The sequence below is a fragment of the Macrobrachium nipponense genome, chromosome 39, assembly GCF_015104395.2.
Source record: "Macrobrachium nipponense isolate FS-2020 chromosome 39, ASM1510439v2, whole genome shotgun sequence".
NCBI lineage: Eukaryota > Metazoa > Arthropoda > Malacostraca > Decapoda > Palaemonidae > Macrobrachium > Macrobrachium nipponense.
Genome location: NC_061099.1, coordinates 22,154,242 through 22,176,766, shown reverse-complemented (window position 1 = coordinate 22,176,766; position 22,525 = coordinate 22,154,242). Strand labels below are relative to the sequence as shown.

Here is a 22,525-nt window from a genome sequence, read left to right as displayed (position 1 = left end):
GTTTCTGTAGGTAGGTAGATACCTGGCCATCTCCCAAGTAGTACCAATGATGGGAGGTGGTCTCTGTCATCAAGAATTACCATGGCAGGAGAAACTGAAGCAATCTCTTTCATTATTATTATTATTGGGGCACAGTTTTCCGTGTCGAAAATGATGACATTGGTTGCAGGTCCACAATAATATAGCATGTGAGTTTATGGTCTTTAATGGATATTGAAAGCTTTCGAACCTTCTACTAGGTTCATCTTCAGTCAAGTGACTTGACTGAAGATGAACCTATCACAAGGTTCGAAAGCTTTATTATGGACCAGCAACCAATAATAATAATAATAATTATTATTTTATTTTTTATTTTTTTTAATTTTTTTTGTTTATCACAGTCCTCCAATTCGACTGAGTGGTATTATTATTATTATTTGTTGTTATTATTATTATTTTTATTATTATTATCTTATTATTATTATTATTATTATTATCATTATTATTATTATTATTATTATTATTATTATTATTATTATTATTCATTATTATATTATTCAGAAAAAACTATTCTTATGTGACAAGCCCGAAATTATTATTATTATTATTATTATTATTATTATTATTATTATTATTATTATTATTATTATTATTAACATTCAGAAGATGACCCATATTCATACGGAACAAGTCCTCACGGGCCACTGACTTGTAACTCAAGCTTCCAAATAATATGGTGCTCAGTAGGAAGTAAGAGAAGGTAACGTGAAATACACGGGTGAAGAGATCTCACTTATTTAAAAATAAATAGATAAAAATGTACTAAATTGCAAGGAGAACAGCATTAGAATACATTTTCATGTATCTATTAATTTCCTGTTTTTTGTGCTTCACTTACCTGGAGTCCTATAGTGAAAGGATATCTCCCTGTCATGAGGGCCGCCCTCGTAGGAGTGCAAGTTGGCTGGACGTAGGATTGGTTAAGGATGACCCCGTTGACAGCCAGGTCATTCATGTTGGGCGAGACCACGTAGGGATTATTCCAGGATACGTCATTCCAACCTGGAACGAGGAGACGGTAATCGTGAATAAGATATCCCGAGTAAAAATAATTTAAAAACATGTAGTTACGAAAGTCACGAATATAAGTCATTTAGGGGCCTATGTAATTGTATGATTGTGGAATGTATACGTTTATAGTATTAGTGGTAGTAGTAGTAGTAGTGGTCAGAATTTGCCTTTGAAACGGCTCCCTTGAAGCTGAAGATGAACCAAATAGTAATTATAGTGCAGTAGTAGTAGTAGTAGTATTGGGGATTTGTTAGTATATAGTATTAACTGCAGCAGTAGTATTAGTGGGGCTCTGCCTATGAAACGGTTCCCTTGAAGCTGAAGATGAACCTAATAGTAATTATAGTACAGTAGTAGTAGTAGTATTGGGGATTTGTAGTAGTAGAGTAGTAGTAGTATATAGTATGAACTGCAGTAGTAGTAGTGGGGCTCTGCCTATGAAACGGTTCCCTTGCTCGTTCTGTTTTGTCTTTGCTAAGAAAAGGGTATAAAGCCTCTGCGATGGGATCTTTCCTTTGCAACGGCTCACACTATGAAAATTTTTAGTCACCCGAGGGCCTGGGTTCTTGAGCCCATACAATGAGAAACAAGTACGCAAAGAGACAGAAAGGAATCAGTAGACCAAAAGACAGTAGAACAAATTTCACCGCTCTCAACACAAGCAAGAGACTTTATAAATGACAGGTTACATAACAGTAATTGTAGTACTAGTTGTAGATACCTTGTTGCCATCCTCTGCATTACTTAAGCAACGTTTCACCAAGACCAGCAATAACCCCAATTTGTAGATAATCAGCATTGCCTCGGTAGGGGGGACCAACCATTCGTGGAGGAGAGAGAGGGGAGGGGAGGGAGAGGAGTTGGCTGGGGGAAAGGGGTGGTGTGTGTAAAAAGTAAGTCGATTTTGGGGAAGGGGGAAAAACATACGCGTTCCCTCCCCTGAAGGCTGTATTGAGAAGAAGAAGCATGTTTTTCGGCTTTATGAGTCTAGTTTCAAACCTACTTATGAGAGAGAAAGAGAAAGAGAGAGAGAGGTTTGACGTAACTGAATATCCCTTGCTGTATGTCATAGAGATCTGCTCTTTATGAGTCTAATTTAGAACTACATACAGGATAACAGAGAGAGAGAGAGAGAGAGAGAGAGAGGTTGCGGTGTCATTATATAACTCTTGTTCTCGTCAGAGATCCATAGCTTTGAAACCTACTTACAAGAGAGAGAGAGAGAGAGAGAGAGAGAGAGAGAGAGAGAGAGAGGTTTGGCGTTACTGAATATTCCTTGTTCTTGTCAGAGATCTATTCTGCATGTCATAGAGATCTACTCTTTATGAGTCTAATTTTAGAACTATCTACAGGATAGGAGAGAGAGAGAGAGAGAGAGAGAGAGAGAGAGAGAGAGAGAGTTTGCGGTGTCATTATATACCCCTTGTTCTCGTCAGAGATCCATAGCTTTGAAACGAAACAGGAAATCGTCCTCTCTTTGTGCACTGCGAACGTAACCGATTCGCTCCACTATGGACGCATTATACATACAGGTCAGCGAATGTTCATACCAGTCCTTGCCTATACAAACTTTAACGGTACTCCCGTGATAATACTACGCAACGCTAGCCTGAACTGCACTGAAAAGCAACTGAGAATGGGTGGCGACTTTCTCTCTCTCTCTCTCTCTCTGTGCTCCTGTCTCTCGTAAGTTACTACATCAGCAATCCGAAAGTGTCTATGGACCTCTCTCTCTCTCTCTCTCTCTCTCTCTCTCTCTCTCTCTCTCTCTCGCTAAATGAACGAACATTGAAAAGCTGCTACTGGTATTCAGGTATTAAAACAAAAAAACCGGTTTGCGCTCTCTCTCTCTCTCTCTCTCTCTCTCTCTCTCGTCTCTCTCTCGCGTCTCGCGTTCTCTCTCTTTATCTCCTCTCTCTCGCGTTTCTTCTTCTTTATCCAATGACTTGCAATATGCAAGTCATCGCACGGGCTCTAAAGAAATAGAGATATTCTTAGTAACGATCATGCAAGTTCAAAGAAGTGGTCGTCCAGTTCAAACTAGTATTGACCAGTTTTTACGGGGCTTCGATATTACGGGGAATAAGGGTCCTGGAACGTGCCCAGACCTTTAGATGGGCAGAGGCTAAACAAGTGAAAACGGCCCTCCCATAGCTTTCGCTTACTCTGGGAGTAAGCCTACAATCTGCTTTGTTGTGGGGTTGGTTAGAAAAGCCTAAAAAAGGTCTAAAAAAGAGGTTTCGCTTTTAATTATAAATAACTGAATTTTAGAGTAGGATTATTTATTAGAATGAAAATGTAAAGAATAAATCATGTGGATGTTAAGCAGTAGAGAACAATTATTTCTATTATATATGATATAGTGTATTCATTATCATTTTCGTTGGCGATTTCAGTACGTGCCCCCCTTAAGTAAGCTGGAGGTCGGATCACGTCTTATTGAAAATGAAGCTGCCATGTTTTATATGCTCAGTTATATAATATACTACGCACACACACACATATATATATATATATATATATATATATATTATATATATATATATAATATATATGAATAAATATAAAATTATATATATATTATATAATATATGAATAAAATATGAACATATTGACAAATTTTGGTCCAATATTGATCAACCTAAAGTATAATATGATCTAATTAAATTATCATTTTTATAAAAAAAGCACTTTAGATACGAAGAAGAAAAAGGGCGGGCAGGGGCTCAAGTACCCCAAGCCCCCCCCACACCCCTCATTTATGCACGCTCCTGTGGGGAATATATATATATATATATATATATATATATATATATATAAAGCAATTGTTTCCTCTTATGCAAAACAATTAATATATAGCCAAGCAATCCCGCTTTTGTTCAAATCCCTGCGATTAAACATTAATTTTTTGTTTATTCCACTGAAATCCAAGTAAATTTTTATTTTCCTAAGTCTCAACCAATCGAAAATCGTTTTAATTTCCATATTGAAGACAAAAAATTATTCCATGATCTGTAAAACTCATAAACAGTTAATCAAACAAATAGTTTTTTTAATTTGTAATCAATAAATTCTTTGTTCATCCTTCTGAATCCAGGTGAATAATTATTTTCTTTAGTATCATCCAATAATATATTTCATTTTATTTTCTACATACATACATACATACATACATACAGCACACACGCGCAATATATATATATATATATATATATATATATATATATATATATATATTATACAACCGTTACGTAATTTCCATGTAAAATCGCTAGCCATTAACTCAACAAACCATCTTCACTCTTGCAATAAAATTCGTATTTGTTTATCCACTGAAATCCAGACAAATCATTCCGTCACCTATGCGTCACATATGCGCAAGTAGGTTCCTCCAATCTTCTCAGCCTGGCCTGGATTTCGTACACATAGGCTATCCGTTATCTGTATTCATGAAACTTGTTTGGTGACGTTGCTGCTTCCGGAGAGAGAGAGAGAGAGAGAGAGAGAGAGAGAGAGAGAGAGAGGAGAGAGAGAGAGGAACCTGAACAGATACAAAGTGAAAATTAGATATCCTGCGCCTAAGGTTAGTCTAATGTTTACACGATAACATCAGTTGACAGTTGTGCAATAAGAAATAATGACATGTCGGTTAAGTATTTTGAAATATATTTACTAATTCTGGGCGATGAAAGCCTTATTTCTACATTTTACCAGGAAATAACACTACGAATACTTTTCCAAGCAGGGGACTGAAAGCACAGTTTCATATATGGTGACGCACAGGCTGTGGGCGGTCAAGTTTCTCTTCGGAATCATAATTTCGTGGAAGAACGACGCCCTACTCGTTGCTTTCAAGTGACTGCAAGCAAATTCACCATAAATTTTGGCAAAGAGGCACATTTTTCTAAAATAATAAATATAATCTACCATTTACGAGATGTTTTATAATCTATACATTCTCAGATAACATACTATGCTTTGCGAAAATCCTTAAATTAGATTACATATGATTACTGCTAACTCCAATCCCCACCCTAAAACCATGGATACGCCCATGATCCACGAGCAAAGAAGAAATAAGAATTAATCAATATAATTAAGTGTTTTAACGAAAACAAATAGATAAATAAAAACACGAAAGCCATATACACAGTTGGGGGTTCTAAGGGTAAATGAGCCTAAAATAAATCGATATTTCAAATCTGTCATCACAATGCTCAAGCATTGACCATAATCTAATTAAGCAACGATCGTATTGACTAAGAAAGTAAATTAAATTAATAGTCAATAATATTTTTCTCTACTAAACCATGTTTATGGTCAAAAGGGTTCTAGGGATACTGCAAGACCCCAAAATATATCGTGATTTCAAAATTGTTACCATAAATCTTAACCATTGAGCATAAACGAACTGAACAACAAATATATATTTTTTAAAAATGCAAATTAAATTAACCAATCATATTTTTCTTTACAAAAGTTAAATACTGATGTAGGGTGTACGAAAAGAATAAAACATTTAGGCTTGTAACCCTAGTCTTGCCCAGTACGGCCAGTGGCAAGTTGTGGTGCGTGCATGATCATAAGGTGGCTGAATAAGAACTGGTACATTTTGGTGATATAAACGTCGATAGTGTTAATAACGGATAAATACTACCCAAAGATGTCAAAGGATTACCTCTGTGAAAGAAACGGAAGATCTGGATTAATATAATCGTGAAACGAACCGGGTTGCTGCAGAAAGTGGAGGACTTCTTGTCATTCTTGGTAGTAAGTCAAATGTAAACAAACTTCTCGAAGTTTTGAGGTGCCATGGGCAGTCATGTGTTTATATGTTGCTATGTCGAAATTATTTAAATGTTTCCTCAGTCATGTTTTTTTATAACGAAATATTATCAATATAATCTTTGTTTTCCTTCTCGTATAACGAATCAACATGAATAAGCTCGAAAGATGAAGATGCCGATATCGAAAACTCATCGGGATTTATATTATAGGCCTAGTCACGTTCCGAAATTGCCATTTGGCCTTTCATTGAATTGACAGAGAACATTTGTTTTCGTATAATGTGTTACACAGAATTACTAAACGTTATTTATGCCACATACCTTAAGCTATCGACCATGCTCGACTTTGCTTGGATAAAATGATAGTGTAAGGAAATAATTCATCCCCTTAATAGCCTTAGTTAAAAATAGATTTCTCAGTTTCTGAATGTCTAAGCTTGGTCATGAATGGTAAGGTTATAACTAACATTGGCCTAAAGAAATTTATTTATTCACTTATACCTAAATATAACATTCGATATCGTAGATATAGTTATATACGAGTTATGCAGAGTTGGTGATATTGCTTGAGTCAATGTCTATACGACTGTCTTTTAGTCAAAATACAACAAATGTCAACAGCTTGAACCTAGGCCTAATATGTTCCCAACCTACGAAAATGTAACGCAAATCTGTACACTAATTTAGTTTTAATTGCTGTTAGATTTATATTATTTCAACATAACCCAGCAACAAATTTATCCCCGTAACTACTTTGTTGCAGATCAATAGGTACCAATTATCCAATGTGCTACGCTAAACTGTTTTTTTGTACATGAAGAAGAAACACAGGCACAACACACACACACAAAACAGGGACACACACAACACCACCACCACCAACCACACACATATATATATAATATGTAATATATATATATATATATATATATTATATATATATATATTATATATACTATGATGAGCATCAGGGGCGGAGCCAGACATTGTGGACATCTGGGACTTAACACTGAAGGTGTGTCTGGGGTCCTCCCCCAGAAAAATTTAAGAATTTCGTAGATGCGATTTCCTGCATTTTAGTCTAATTTAATGTGATTTATATGGAACATTGGTGTCAGAGTTGTCATAATTATTAAAAGTTCAGAAAGATTGGGGGCTTTTGTAGTGAGATTTGGGGCTTCAGTCCCAAAAGCCACTCGCCCCGGTCCGCCGCTGATTTGCGTGTGTCTATACATACTGCAAACACGCACTCTCACGAAACACACGGAAGTGGTGGTCAGTTTCGAAAAACCTGCGTCACGTTCGACAGTGGTATATGAGGTCAGTTCGCTCGCGTTCCATGTCGTTTCGTATAGTTTTCGTTAGAATTGCACGCATGGCGTAACCGTATTAGGCATATATACGTCTCACTCTGTTTCCGCCTGCATGCTTTCATTATGGGTCAATGACGATTCAAACCCAGTTTTAACCGGCTGTAAGTGGTCATTTAGTACTGTGTTTCACCTTGGGCCAGTGTTTATTGCTTTCTGCATTTTCAGATGGGTATCATCAAGGTTATCTATTTCATGTTTCACTGGTTTTTAGTCTCTCTCTCTCTCTCTCTCTCTCTCTCTCTCTCTCTCTCTCTCTCAAGAGTTATATATAGTTCCTGTAATTATATGTAACTGCATATGAATATATAATTCAATTTCAATATGTATATATATATATATATATATATATATATATATATATATATATATATATATATATATATATATATATATATATATGCGTGTGTGTATGTAGGTAGTTGTAACAACAAGTCACGTTTTTTTATAATACACACACAGACACGCACACAAGTGAGAGAGAGAGAGAGAGAGAGAGAGAGAGAGAGAGAGAGAGAGAATTATAAGACAGAAGTCAGTGACATCAGCACGAGACTTACCCAAATCATCAGCTACTATGAGTATGATATGTGGCTGCTTCTGTGATATTTGTTTGGTTGACATTGTCTTGGCGCTGGCCAACATCAGCGATGTGATGATTAAGGGCAGGAGCAATATGGAGATGTTTTGAGCCATGTTGTAGTTCTGGAATGGTAAGAGATATGCCGTGTTACAGATGAGGTTTTTGTGTTAGACGTATGATTTTTTTTTGTAAAGGAATAAACTGTTACTTACAATCCTAAGGTTTGTACATACAATATATATATATATATATATATATATATATATATATATATATATATATATTTATGTGTGTGTGTGGTATATATATATATTATATATATGTATTGTATATAACTATATACACAATATAGATGTATGAATATTTATATGTATGCAGCAGTACTTCCATGGGTTTTGAACTGTTTTACTTCAGCGTCACTAACCCTGATAATTGTAACGCAAGAATATAACAATCCAATCCAACATCACATATCTCCAATGCGACCTTAGTAATATAGTATATATATATATATATATATATATTATCTATATATATATATATATATATATATATGACATAATTACTAGTTTTCCTAAATAAAAGCACCATGGAAAAATTAACACCAACCATCTTTAGAAAGTCGATGCAGCCAGGTCGATAAAGTTCATGAAAAATACAAAATGAATACGAAGGATTCATCTGGTGGTATCCAAAGCATCCTATACAGTATCCCATTGAAATTCATCCCATAAGGAGTCCTTTGGATCCTCCATAGATTCCTTTGTTTATCTCCTTGAGGAACGCCAGTGTTCAGCTTTTCATTTGGAGGATTAGTCTAGGAACTGATTATTGGAAACGCTGATCGTCGTATGTAGTATGAGAGTTCGATGCCTTTGATCTCTGCGTTCATTGATAGGCCTATGGAGGACATTGTAAAGTTATCTAAAGGTTTTCTCAGATAAAGATAACGATGCAGTTAAGGTGGCTTTTCGGATAAAGATTCAATTAAGAATCGTCATCTATTAGGCCTATGAAAGCCTATATTCATTACCTGGAACGCCAACAAATATCTGACATGCTTTTCAGTGTTGTTGCGGTTGCGTGAATACGAACGCTCTCTCTCTCTCTCTCTCTCTCTCTCTCTCTCTCTCTCTCTCTCTCTCTCTCTCTTACAGGTAGTTAGTTTAATGAGCTTAAAATGTGTCAGACTCTTCCGTGTTATTGTGGTTTTGTAAATATGAAAGCATCTCTCTCTCTCTCTCTCTCGTAAAAGCTTTAGCCTTTTAACCGCTTATCGGGCAATCTTTATTGCGGTGATGAGAACTTTCCTGTAAGTAGTTAGTCGCCTGACAGTGCACTGAGAGAGAGAGAGAGAGAGAGAGAGAGAGAGAGAGAAAGAAAGAGAGAGAGAGAGTCTTAACTTCAGTATATTTGGTTTTAGCCAAGACTTGGTCTCAAGAAGACATTGAAAGCGAATGTTTTCAGTGTTCTTGAGACTCCTTATGGGATGAATTTCAACATTCGTTTTCAATGTCTTGTACACCAGCCTACCTGCATAAAGCTTGTAGATTAGCAACCGCTTTTGAAGAGAAGGGTTGTCATATCGGTTAAATTGTGGACGTTAGTTTCCAAGTATTTCTATATTTCTGCCTTTCTTTGTCTTTGTCTTTTCAAGGTTGTCGTTTCAAGTAGTTGACGAAAATTGTTTCATTTCGACTAATTTATCTGATTAAAGTTTAAATCTGCAAAAAATTATTCTAATATAAGCTTATCTATCACTTCATGAGTGTTTATGCAAATCAGCTCAGAAAATTGTCTCGCTAAAAAGCGCCCCGTTTCTGGCTAAAAAAAAAACAAAAAACAAAACTATTTTATGGGTATTTTTCCCCGAGTGGATTAATGACTGACCCCTCGTTATTCAGCTGGAATTTAAGAAATGCAGAGATTATATGGCCAGCAATTTTAACGCTTATATATGTATCTAGTGCGAGGTCTGATTTTTAGTCATCTCGAATAAATTGCTAAACAGAAGAGTATATTATTCATAGACGATCTGAAATCGTGTCTGTAGTCGTTTGTTATTCATTCACATCCTGCTATAGTCTTATTCACTTCTTTTAATTCCGTTACAAAAATTTGCTATACAAGAAGATACTATGTTATCAATAGACGACTTGAAATCGTGTCTGTAGCCTTTTGTTATAAATTCACATCCTGGTGTGGTTTTATTTACTTCTTTTAATGAAACCCAGTGAATTATCGCTTCCTCATTGATAGGCCTTTTACAAAAGTTTAGATCTAATTTGATTTCCGTAGCAAGAAATTCTTATACAAGATGTATTAGCCATGGAAGATATGACATTGTGCCTATAGTCTTTAGTTATTAGTTCACATCCTGGTATAATTTTATTTACCTCTTATAGATAAAACTAGGCGAATGATGAAATTCCTCATTGTTATCTAGTGCCGGATATGATTTTATTTCCCTTGCAAAAATTGCCAGAAAGGAAGATATATTATCAGCAGATGATTTGAAATCGGGTCTATAACTTTTTTTTTTTTTTTTTATATAAATAAATTTATAAAAAAAAAAAAAAAATTTATAAAAAAAAAAAAAAAAAGTTATCGACCGATTTCAAATCATCTGCTGATAAATATATCTTCATGGTGTAGTCTTACCTCACAAAATTTTGAATAAAATTAGGCGAATGAGCACTCCCACCATTGCTAGGCCTATTACAAAAGTATCTCGTAAACATCTCAACACTTTCTAGCAATCTCTAATCTATGTGAAAGCCAAAACATTCCGGAAGGTCCATGGATTGGTGTCGAGCCGACCCTGTCCCCAAGGAAATGCATTCTGGTACTGATAAGGCGTTGTAGTACTCTCTCTCTCTCTCTCTCGTGGCCTGGGATGTTGGTTGGAACTACAGTGCTGGATTTGCCAAGAGAAAGTTGTGTACAACCAGAGTCCTATACACAACACGGATAAGTTAGAGATCGTAGCTGGGCTGTTGGCATTTTTTAAGGTTACGCTATGCCCTGATTACTGTTACGTCCTAATGCAGGTGGGCACCCAAGGTTGGGTCCTTATGGCCCAAAGCTTGGGCAGTGATCCCTTATGGCGTTGGCTGCACTAAATTGTTCGACAATACCTCTGGGAAGGAATATTGCCTCATAACATTTTGTTGTTTTCTGTCATTTAGGTACCTTAGTTTCTCTAAAGTTTAAAGGTATATGATGTACCTTTATAGTGCATGGCTTACCTGTAAATTTAGAGAAATTGAGGTACATGACATACTTGTAGATTTAGAGCAGTTAAGGTAGATAACACATGTGTATTTAGAGCAATTAAAGACCAGAGTATATATATAAATTTAACAAGATATCTGTAAATATAACGACATAGCTGTAAATTTGATGACATACCTGTAAATGTAATTACATTCCTGTCAAATTTCAAGGAATCAAGGTACACAGCACTCATAAATTTAAAACAATTGAAGTGCATGACACACCTGTAGATGTATGTAATTAATTGTAATCATACATTTCATTGCTAAGGTCACTACCATTTGTCAGGTGTATATTTAAATATTTTTTTTTAGGTTGATAGGATGTTGTAAGAGGAGAGGAGGTGGGTTAGTGTTTAATGGGGCTTTGTTTTCGGGGATGGGGGAGGGGGAGGTATATAGTATACCTGTGCGTTGTTATGTAATTAAGTTTCACCTCTGATGCAAGGCTAAGGTAGAGTACTGTTAAAGCACAAACAGGGGAGATGACCCTGGATGGTATTTAGGGCAGTTGATGGGGTACCTTGACGTGTCCCTTTGTGCTTGTGTGCTTGCATGTTGATTGGGAGCGGTAGGGAGACGAAGGGGGAGGGAGCGAGAGAGAGAATACGGAATTGACGCATATACTCGTAAACATGCATAAGAATGAGCTCTCTAACTACTGGTGTATGTGTTTATATATATATATATATATATATATATATATATATATATATATATATATATATATATATATGCACATAATTGTGTCTTTGTTTGTGTACAACTATAAAACTGTAATATAATAAAACTTAATATTTTTTAGATATACTAGTATGTATACTTGATGACTTCAATTTTTCTTTTAGAATTCTGTGCCCACGTCAGCAGTGAAGAGACTTAAGCTAGTGTTGTTGAGTAGGAAAGGTCACCATACCCCTACAATTCAGCGATTCTCATAACAATAGTTTGACCTCGATCGGCGAAACAGTTCAGAATTGAAAACATAGCTTATATAAAATATATAATAATTCATCATATACATTTCCATACATCTCTTCTCAGCTTTGGCGTGGGATAGACCAGAACCCGTGGTTATATTATTCACCCTTAAGCCTCACACAGCGATTACACGAATCGTTATTATTCATTATTCAACCCCTCACTTCCTCGTCCAATAATGTGCGCGCCATTTTTCACTATCCTTTGTCCAGCGTTTCACTTTCACTAGGTAAATTATTCATTATTTTTGGGAGGTGTGGGTCCCTTCCTACCTGTAGAGGAATCTCTATTGTTCTAAGGTAGACTTCACCCCTTTCTCTTTCCCATAGATAGGAAGGTCAGCGGTCAGGAGCTGCCATTGTATACTATATGGGTCCCTTTAATATTATGCATAAGTTTCTTTCATGTGCTTATTCGGGCAGATTCTTACGCTTGTTGTAGTGTCCACGTTTATGTAAAAACGTTTATTATTGAGTCTCGGGAACGTCATTTTTTAAATATTTTGGTATTTGGAAATTACTCTAAAATTGGAGATTTACTGGTGAACGTTTATGTTAACGTTTGTTTTTTATGTCTCAGAAACCTTCAGTTTTAAATAGTTTGGCGTTTGGAGATTACTGTACCGTTGGCGATAACTTTGCAACACAGATTAGATTGCAAAAATGTTCCAAAATATGAATCCCATTACTACTCTACATTGGGGATTACTTTGCAACACTGATTACGACAGTTGACATGATCATATTCTCCGTAGGGGGTTAATGCCGTCAGTGGACCTCATGCGGTGCACTGTAGGTATTAGTTAAGGTTCTTTGCAGCGTGCCTTCGGCCCCTAACTGCAACCACTTTCGTTTCTTTTACTGTATCTCCTTTCATATCATCTTTCTTCATCTTAATTTCCACCCTCTCCTAACACTTGATATAGAAGTTCACTCTCGAAGTGGTTCGGAAGTCACGTAAAGCCGTGGGTCCCGTTGCTGAATAACCACTGGTTCCATGCAACATAAAAACAACTCGCAAACAAACAAACCTAATACTTGATTCATAGTGCAGCTGCGAGGTTTTCCTCCTGTTACACCTTTCAAACCTTTTACTGTCAACTTCTTTTTGGCCTCAATTCTATATTCAACTCAACTCGACATGATCATATTGAACAGAGATCGTTCACATTCACAATCGATCCCTGATCGCCTTTTCCTGCCAAGAGAGACCAGCTTCGCTGAGCAGCACCACCAACAGGCAGTAGTACAGTAAAAGTGTGCCACGCTGTCGAATTTCGTAGTAGTTCCACAGGTCCTTCATTCCTCCCTGAGGAACTTGTGTAACTGGTACCCCAAATGTTCAAGTGAAAAATTTTCAAGTGAAGATGCAGTGCGTTACCAGCCTAAATCAGTTCTCCTTGTATTTTACAGTTTACTTGCATTTTCATCTACTTATTTATTAATGTCTTCATTTATTTTATCTTTTCTTTCTGTATTTCCCATTGCCTTCTGTTACTTCTTTCAAATGAGCACCGCAGTATCCTTTGGAAGTTAGAATTTCAAGTTAACGGCTCCTTGTGGTGGGCTTAGTTTGCATATGTACAGGGTTTGTTCATCTTCTGAATAATAATAATAATAATATAATAATAATAATAATAATAATAATAATAATAATAATGTTAAAGAGAATGGCAGAATTAAGAAGCCATTTGATTTTATACATTGTTTTTTCTATTTTTCTTACAATATATAAAAGCAACTCGCTTAATTCTGCTATTCTCTTTAACAGTATTTGCCTAAAAGAATCTTCTGCCAAAATAATAATAATAATACTAACAATAAAAATATACATTATTAAAAGTAATGGCTATTTCATTAGCGTTACGCTTGTAGAGATTCTTCTCTATTTTTCGAATAGCGGCTTTTTCAGTACTACTTAAAACAGGTAAACTATAGCATCATAGTTTATCTGTAAAATTGAAATGTGAAATTATATACGCAGACCTTGACCCTACATGTGAAAATGACCTCCATAGGCGCTCTACTAGCCTGTTTAAGTACTGAAAAATTCGCTATTCGAAAAGTAGAGAAAAATCTCTACAAGCGTAACACTGCTGAAATAGCCATTACCTTTAATACAGTATGCTTGAGAGAGGGCCTGCTCCCTAAATAATAATAATAATATTATAATATTCTTTGAAAGCTACAATTTCAAGTCAGTGGCCCCTGTGGTGGGCTTGTTCCATACGAAAAAGGTTCGTCTTCTGAATAATGATTAAGATGATAATGTTGCAACCTCACTTTTTAGACAGTTCTGAGAAGAACTTCAACTCCCCCCCCCACACAGAGAGAGAGAGAGAGAGAGAGAGAGAGAGAGAGAGAGAGAGAGAGAGAGAGAGAGAGAGAGAGAGCGCTTTTTCTCACCCTCATAAACTAGTTCTCGAGTGAAAGCTGGGCGGCCCAGGGTGGCTCGGAGTTGCGTTCAGGGAGGGGAAATGAAAGGGAAACTCCAAACAGTTTTGTTCCTCGTAAACGGGGGTTGCTCATCTCAACCTGAGGTAAGAGTGAGTCAGTTGTCGTAGGTAATCATCAAGAGAACCTTCATGACGGGTGTCAGGTGTCCAGATCGGGAAGTTGATGAGTATGACTGGTCTATGATTGAATACATTTGAAAAAAATAATATAAGAAATAAAATAAAATGCATGTTTTATGAGTTGCGTGTGTTCGTGTGGGCGTTTTTAAATGAAGCGGTTCTACATTGGTTGTTTAATACTCTGTTGAATTTTTTCCCTGTGTGTGCTTTTATTTTAAAGAAACTGGTTTACACTGGTTGTGTCACTACTGACGTGAGCAGGTTTTAATAGTTGCCTGTGTTCGTGTGGGTGTTTTTTTTTTTTTTGAAACTTGTACATTGGTTGTGTTACTACGCCGATAAGCATATAGTATATATATATATATATATATATAATCTATATACATACATACATACTACTACACACACACACACACACACACATATATATATATATATATATATATATATATATATATATATATATATATATATATATGTATATATAAGTGTGTGTGAGCGTGGTATTTTTTACGAAACTATTACATTGGTTGTGTTACTACTGAGAGTTCCAGGCTTTATAAGTTGTGTGGGTGTTTTGTGTGTGTGTGTGTGTGTGTGTGTGTGTGTGTATGTGTTACGAACTGTATGTTGTTTTTACCAAGAAGAATTTGCCAAATTTTATCATTTGTGTTTTCATTTTACTTTATTATGATTGTTTTTCTTTTTTACGAAATTGTTGTACATTAGTTAATGTTACCTGTGATACTTGCAGACTTTTTAACTTTCTCTTGTTTTTGAAGAAACTGGTACGATAGTGATTTGTTTTTTTGTTTGCTACGAACTGAATGCAGCGTGACGACTTTTACAGCATTTTTTAATCCTCCCCGCAGATAGTTCTTTAGTTTGTTTTTTTATAATTGCTAAGTTCTTTTCCCAAACTCTAATCACTCTGTGCGCACTTTCACAATGCGTCAGTCATCTGTTAACTCTCACAGGTGTTCAGTCATCTTCACCACGTATTTTTGATGGCCACCCTCAGCATGAATATATTGAAATGGTCCATGATATTTTCTTTATTTATTAGAACTGTAAAGTTTATTCAGTAAAGGACTTTCTCCACCTTTTCGCCAATCTTTGTAAGGCTGCTTCACCGCTTTAGTTTTTGTGATGGTCTCCACCCCCTCCAAAAAAGGAATCTCTTGAATTGACCCATAATATTTTCTTTATTAGTCAGAATTGGATTAGGTATTTTAAAGTTTTTTTTTTTTTTTTTTTTTTACCTTAATTACAAAATCCTGTTCATTGTAAGGTTGTTTCACCACTTGAGCCTTTTGATGGCTCCCACCACAAAATAAATCTTTAGAGTTAACCCATAATATTTTCTTTATATTAGTCAGAAGTAAAAGAAATGATGAATTGTATTCAATTAAGGACTTTCCATCTTTTTGCCTCTGTACAAAATACTGCTCATTGTAAAGCTGCTTTACTACTTGAGCTTTTGATGGTCTCCACCCCAAAATAAATCCATAGATTTGACCGATAATATTTCCTATATATATTAGCCAGAAGTGGATTAAAAGTGATAAATTGTACTCGGTTAAGGACTTTCCATTTTCTTGTCTCTGTACAAATTCCTATTCACTGCAAGGCAACTAATTCAGAAAGACAAGAACACCTCATCAGCTGATCCGAAGAGGTTACTGGAATGGAATGGAATGGAATGGAATACAGAACGTATAGGCCCATAGCCAGGCGCTGATGGGACCCAAGGTGAGGCCATTCAGCATTGAAAGGGAAATTGAGAGAGGAAAGAGATGTGAAAGGTTTTGATTCCAGCATATCGAGGGATGCCGTGATTAGCCCGACCTAAACATATATACTCTGTTGCATCGTTGCCAGTTTAGTGGAGCTTCACACATACCCCGATGAATTTACTGTTTCCATGAATTCTAGTTGTCATACTAATGCAATAATGATAAAATTGCTCAAATATGTATATATACTACAAATAGATACGCTAATTTCACATATTTCCCGGTTTTGTGTAAGCCTTAAACCCAGTTTGGAGGGTAAACACATACCGATTGGCAACACTGCTCTGTTGAGCCTAGCCTTCCAGATTTTCATAATCAGATAACTAAGAGTCATTCAGTTCAGTACCGTACAACCACACGCACAGTACAGACTAATGAGCGCCTCAGTGGCGTGATCGGTATGGTCTTGGCCTGCCACCTCATTGGCCGCAAGTTCGATTCTTGGGCATTCCATTGATGAGTTAGAGATGTGTATTTCTGGTGATAGAAGTTCACTCTCGACGCGTGGTTCGGAAGTCACATAAAGCCGTTGGTACCGTTGCTGAATAACCACTGGTTCCATGGAACGTAAAAACACCTTACAAACAAACAAACAAAGTACAGACTACTTTAGCACTCAATCCTTATCGATTGTACTGATCAGATGAATAGAGAGATATACAATTCGGGTACATACACCCACTGACCAAATCATAATAGCTATGACCTTACTCGCATATGGCAAAAATGACGACACCCGTTACACCTGTTTTCCCGTCTGCTGTCACGCAACACCTGTTGTGTATACCCTTTACCTGTATACTGAATTATGACGAGACGGAACCAGTGATTCCCCTTCGTGTATGAAGATATAAAGAAGCTTTGCAGGAAAAAGGGAAATTAATTAAAGATCGAGAGTAGAGATGGGGCAGACCCTCTTGCTGATTAAGACGGAAGCGAAGGTCCTAATGTTGACTTACAGAGGACGTAACGTCCCTCCTTTGACTGACACCTGTTTGACCTTGTCTCTGGTGGGAGTTCGGGGGACAATAACAAATGTTTTTCTATTATGGCGTTCAGATAATGGGGCTTCTCGTCTCTCCATTTTTGTTTGTTATTTTCAGGATTTCTGTGATTTTTTTAAATTTTTTTTTATTTTTTCATTGTTTTTCGAAAATATTTAAAAGTTTTTAATGTAAATCATATGCGTTAATAAGAATGGCTTAAATTCTATTTAAAGTACTTCTCCCGTACGCATGTGAACCCACGTATCGTTTGAAATATTATTATTATTATTATTATTATTATTATTATTATTATTATTATTATTATTATTATTATTATTATTATTATTAACAATACGAAGCCTATTTATATGGAACAAGACAACCACTGGAGCCTTTGAATTGAAATTCAAGCATTTTAATAATAATAATAAAATAATAATAATAATAATAATAATAATAATATAATAATAATAATAATAATAAGATAATAATTTTTAGAAGCTGGAATTTCTAGTCAGTGCCCCTGTGGTGCACTTGTTCCGTGTGAATAGGGTCCATCCTCTGTAATAATAATAATAACTTCAAAAAGAAACCCACAATTATTACTGTGTATAACATGTTTACTTATAAATGTTTACGTTTTATTTTACTATATAAATACAATGTAAATATTGAAAGTCAACATATTATACACAGTAATTTTGTGGGTTTATTTTTCCAAACTTCAAAGGAAAACTGAAAGAAGTGTTTGTTTCAGGTTAATAACAATAATACTAATAATAATAATTTCTAATCTAATAATAAGGAATAATAATCCGTCGACTCCCTGACTTTCCCTCCCCCACACCCCCTAGTGGCACCGACAAATGTCAGTAGTCCATTTCAAAAACGGGTAAGAGGCACAGCTTTGTAATGGAACAGATCCATCTTTTGTGCGGAGCATTTGCGTGCTCGCGTGTTTTGAATTGAGTTCGGCTGTTTATTGATTTATGTCTATATATTTTTATGCGGACTTAAATATTTATTCAAATTTAGTCTATCTTGTGCAAGATTATTTTATTTAATGTAAATAATAATAATGTATTCCTCTAGCTATGTAAGTCTGTTGTAATATTTAGTCAATAAATAAAGTAATAATAATAATAATTATATATATATATATATTATATATATATATATATATATATATATATATATATATATATATATATATCTATCTATATATATATATATAATATATATTTATAGTCTCAGTAACCCATGATTTATTTATCACACATATCACAGTCTCTTTCTATTTTTAACACTGTTAAGATGTATAATGTATATATATATATATTTATATGTATATATGTGTATATATAGTTATTTATTTTGTGTGTGTAACGCTGTGTTTTGAAAGCCACTTCTTTTATTGATTATTATATATCCTTATTTGTTAGATATTCCTGTCAGTTGGCGGAGAGAGAGAGAGAGAGAGAGAGAGAGAGAGAGAGAGAGAGAGAGAGAGAGAGAGAGAGAATTTTCCTAAAGGTTGCATTCACGCCAAGATAATTTTGAAGACGTCTTCACTCAAACATTTCCTTGAAAGAAAAAAATCATATATCCGTCAGTCTAGGAAAACACCGTAGACTTAATTAGGTCACCTGCGTAACTCCACCCCGCCACCTCCCCCTTTCCCCCTCCCCCGCCCCTCCGTTGTTTTTTCCATCTGGGCCAAGTGAAACAGCGATGACGCAACGGGATGCGGTATAGTGCCGTCTGCGCGCAGTCAGTGTCGGGAATGCGCGGTTTTGCGCAGATTTTCCTAATCCAACCACGCCCCCTTTCTCTTCTCTTGTCGTTCGTTTTTATTGATTTATTAATTATTAGTCAGCCCCGAATGTTTCCTGAGGTTAGGTTACTCTTGGGTACATATATTTCAGCTAATATAATTCCACCTCAGTGGAACATTTATATGATGTAATCGTCGTGAATATAACCACAGAAGCACCCTTTATTGAAGCGTATATTTCAGCAGCTATAATCCCAAATTAATGACGCATTTATATATCGTATAATAGACGTGAATATAACCACGGGGATGGTATTCATTTAAGTATATTTTTCAGCAGTTATGCCCCACATCAATGGAGCTTTCAAGTAGTTAAGCCGTCGTGATTATAACCGTAAAAAAGTCTTTATTTAATTACGCATTTCAACAAATATAACCGCACATTAATGGGGCATTCATATTGTATAACAATCGGAAATATAACCACAGAAATATCCTTTGTTTAAATGTGTATTTCAGCAAATATAACCCCTCCTCGACGGAGGATTTATATGATATAATCTCCGTGAATATAACCATATAAATGTCTTCTTCATTTAAGTATATATTTCAGCCAATATAACCCCACATTAATATAGCTTTTACATATAATTTCAGCAAATATAACCCCACCTTCATGGTGCATTTATGATATAACCGTCATGGATATAACCACAGACTCGTCTTCTTGATAACAATCGGTCTTAGCGAACGTCAGCGGCGGCATTTGTACTAGCGGATATGATCGTCAACAGATGCTGGTTATGTAGGTGGTTATGTTCACATGGCTGGCTCGGTGGATAATGGCTTCGGAACCATAATATGCTCAGGAGAGTGAAGAAGAAGAATACTATAGGACTTTTACGAGCCAATTCGGCGTGACACTGAAACAAATGATAAAATATTTATGGCGTGGTCTTTTCAAATCGGAAGGGAGCCGCACAGTAGTTGCTTTTCCTCACAACAGATGGCAGTAGATGGAGGTTGAAGTTTAGTACTTATGGTTTAAAACCGTTGTGAGTGTGCGTGTGTATACATACACACTTACAATGAGCATGTAGATTTGTATGTATTGGCATCATGTGTATACTACCATTTTTTTTTTTAAACCGAACAGATGGTAGTTCTAAAAACGTATGTGTGTGTGTGTTTGGGAGTGTGCATATACGCACGCTTATAATGGTCATGTTGAGTTGTACGTAGTGATATCATGGGTATAATTATCTAAAGAAATGCTACATTTAAAAAAAATCGAGCAGTTTGTAGGTCTAAAGCCGTCATGTGTATGTGTTTGGGAGTTGTACACATGCACACCTAGTAAGGATGTAGATTTGTACGTAATGACATCGTGGGTATAATATTTAAAGAAATATTACCATTTTTAAAAGAGAGCTTTTCTTTATAGGCCTTTAACACAGATTGGATTCCCTGTAGGTCTAATTACATGTTGTGAAACTGAGGTTTAGCACCCCGTTCCTCCCCCCCCCCCCCCCTCTCTCTCTCTCTCTCTCTCTCTCTCTCTCTCTCTCTGTCTGTCCTGCGGTGTGCTTTCTACCTGGGGTCCCGCTAGGTGAGCTTTTTCGTCTGTCTAATTTATTTCTGGTTTATCTGTTCCTCCCAGCAGGTGTGCTCGTCCTTATTATTATTATTATTATTATTATTATTATTATTATTATTATTATTTGCTCCACAAACCTCTCAATGCTAATTTCACTTTCTACTTTTAACCTGAGATCTTTGATTCCTTTCACTGTTTATGAATCAATCAGTCATTGTTTTCATAAATAAACAAATGTATTTTCTTTCGCTGTTGATGAATAAACAATTCTTTGGTTTTTATAAGTAAACAATTGTTTTCTTTCACTCATTTTAGATAAATTATTCACTGTTTTCATCGATCAACAAATGTATTGTCATGATAAATACCCAAAAATTATTTACCAAAAATAGACCTTATCCTAGTGTTCGCACGTGTGCAGTACATACCTGTTCTCTCCAGTAGTGGCATAACTCATTAGCCTCCCCTGCAGCAAATATTAGCTAGCTAGCTGATTAGCCAGTCAGGTATTCACTCAGCCAACCAGTCAGCAAGGTGAACCAGCCGACCACTCTCTCGCACGGCTCCACACAAACTGAGAGTTGTTCAGCAGCCACTGCACATTATCAGCGTTCTTATGGTCTGACCGGCCCGGGTAGGCGGGGCTGGACATGGTCCCAAGGTTCTCCCTAAATCTACATACTGGGGCCATAGCAGTTTTTATCTGGGGAGTTTCTGTACTGGCGGGTTTTCTCCCTACCTATACCACTCACCTTTGGCTTGATTACAGGTATGCATCCAGGTGTACTGGTAAAATTCAATTGTACAGCTCTCTCTCTCTCTCTCTCTTCTCTCTCTCTCTCTCTCTCTCTCTCTCTCTCATGTTTACCTATACTCTTGTATATCTTTTCCTCTCTCTTTTCTATTATTTTACTAATTTTTATTTCATTTCTTATGTGTCTTAATCTTTGCTAGTAATTGATCTATTCTGTCTGTATTTCCTGTTACCTTCTGCAACTTTTTTCTTTCTCGGGGACATATTCATCTATTCATTTATTAATCAGTTAATATATTTTTTTTCCTAATAACTTATTTCTTCTTTTTTTTATATATCCTATTACCTTCTGTTGCTTCTTGCCCTTCTTGTTACACCATTAACTATTTCTTTGGAACGCTCTCAATGTTTCAATCCCCCCCCAATTGGCCCCTGTTGGGAGCTTTGTGCCATTATTGAATCGAGGACAGGATTACAAATAACCTGGGAAAAATAATGGAAGGAGGAGATATAAAAACACCAAGAGATGAAGGACACGAATCAAGGAAAGAATATATGCAGAAGAACTCAAGGCGATTACCTCAAGTCAAAAACTCAACGCCGGAAATATGATAAAAGCCATAAACACATGGGCAGGTCAGTAATCAGATATACAAGCACAGGGAATAGTGGAATGGGACGGAAGGCAGAACACTTACCGCAGCATAGATCAGAAAACCAGGAAACAAAATGACAATACACAAAGCACTACACCCAAGAGCAAATACGGACAGGACCTTATACATAAACAGAAAGGAAAGGCAGGGAGGAGGGACTACTAAGTATAGAGGACTGCGTCAACATCGAAAAAACAGAGCGCTGGGGCAATTATCTGAAAAACCAGTGGAAGACGAGTGGCTAAAGAGTGCATGGGAAGAAGGAAACTAAAATAAAAGTAGACGAAGGACCAGAAATATACAGAGACAGGAGGAAACAAGACAGAAAAGAAAACAGAGGA

The 22,525-nt window shown here is 36.0% G+C and overlaps 1 protein-coding gene across 2 annotated transcripts in view; it reads right to left on the bottom strand.

Moving 5' to 3' along the window:
• The window catches only part of LOC135210197 (arylsulfatase B-like), a 38,545-nt gene extending 17,196 nt beyond the window's left edge, over positions 1–21,349 (bottom strand). The window contains exons 1-3 of one of the 2 annotated variants that reach the window (XM_064243031.1): positions 21,203–21,343; positions 7,768–7,912; positions 878–1,041 (exon numbers count right to left, since the gene is read on the bottom strand). In XM_064243031.1, the coding sequence (XP_064099101.1) occupies positions 878–1,041; positions 7,768–7,903 (300 nt within the window). In that variant the 5' untranslated portion in view covers positions 7,904–7,912; positions 21,203–21,343. Of the gene's footprint in view, positions 1–877; positions 1,042–7,767; positions 7,913–21,202 lie in introns of both variants that reach the window. The other variant, XM_064243032.1, reaches the window with a different exon arrangement.
• Positions 21,350–22,525: the final 1,176 nt, after the last annotated feature.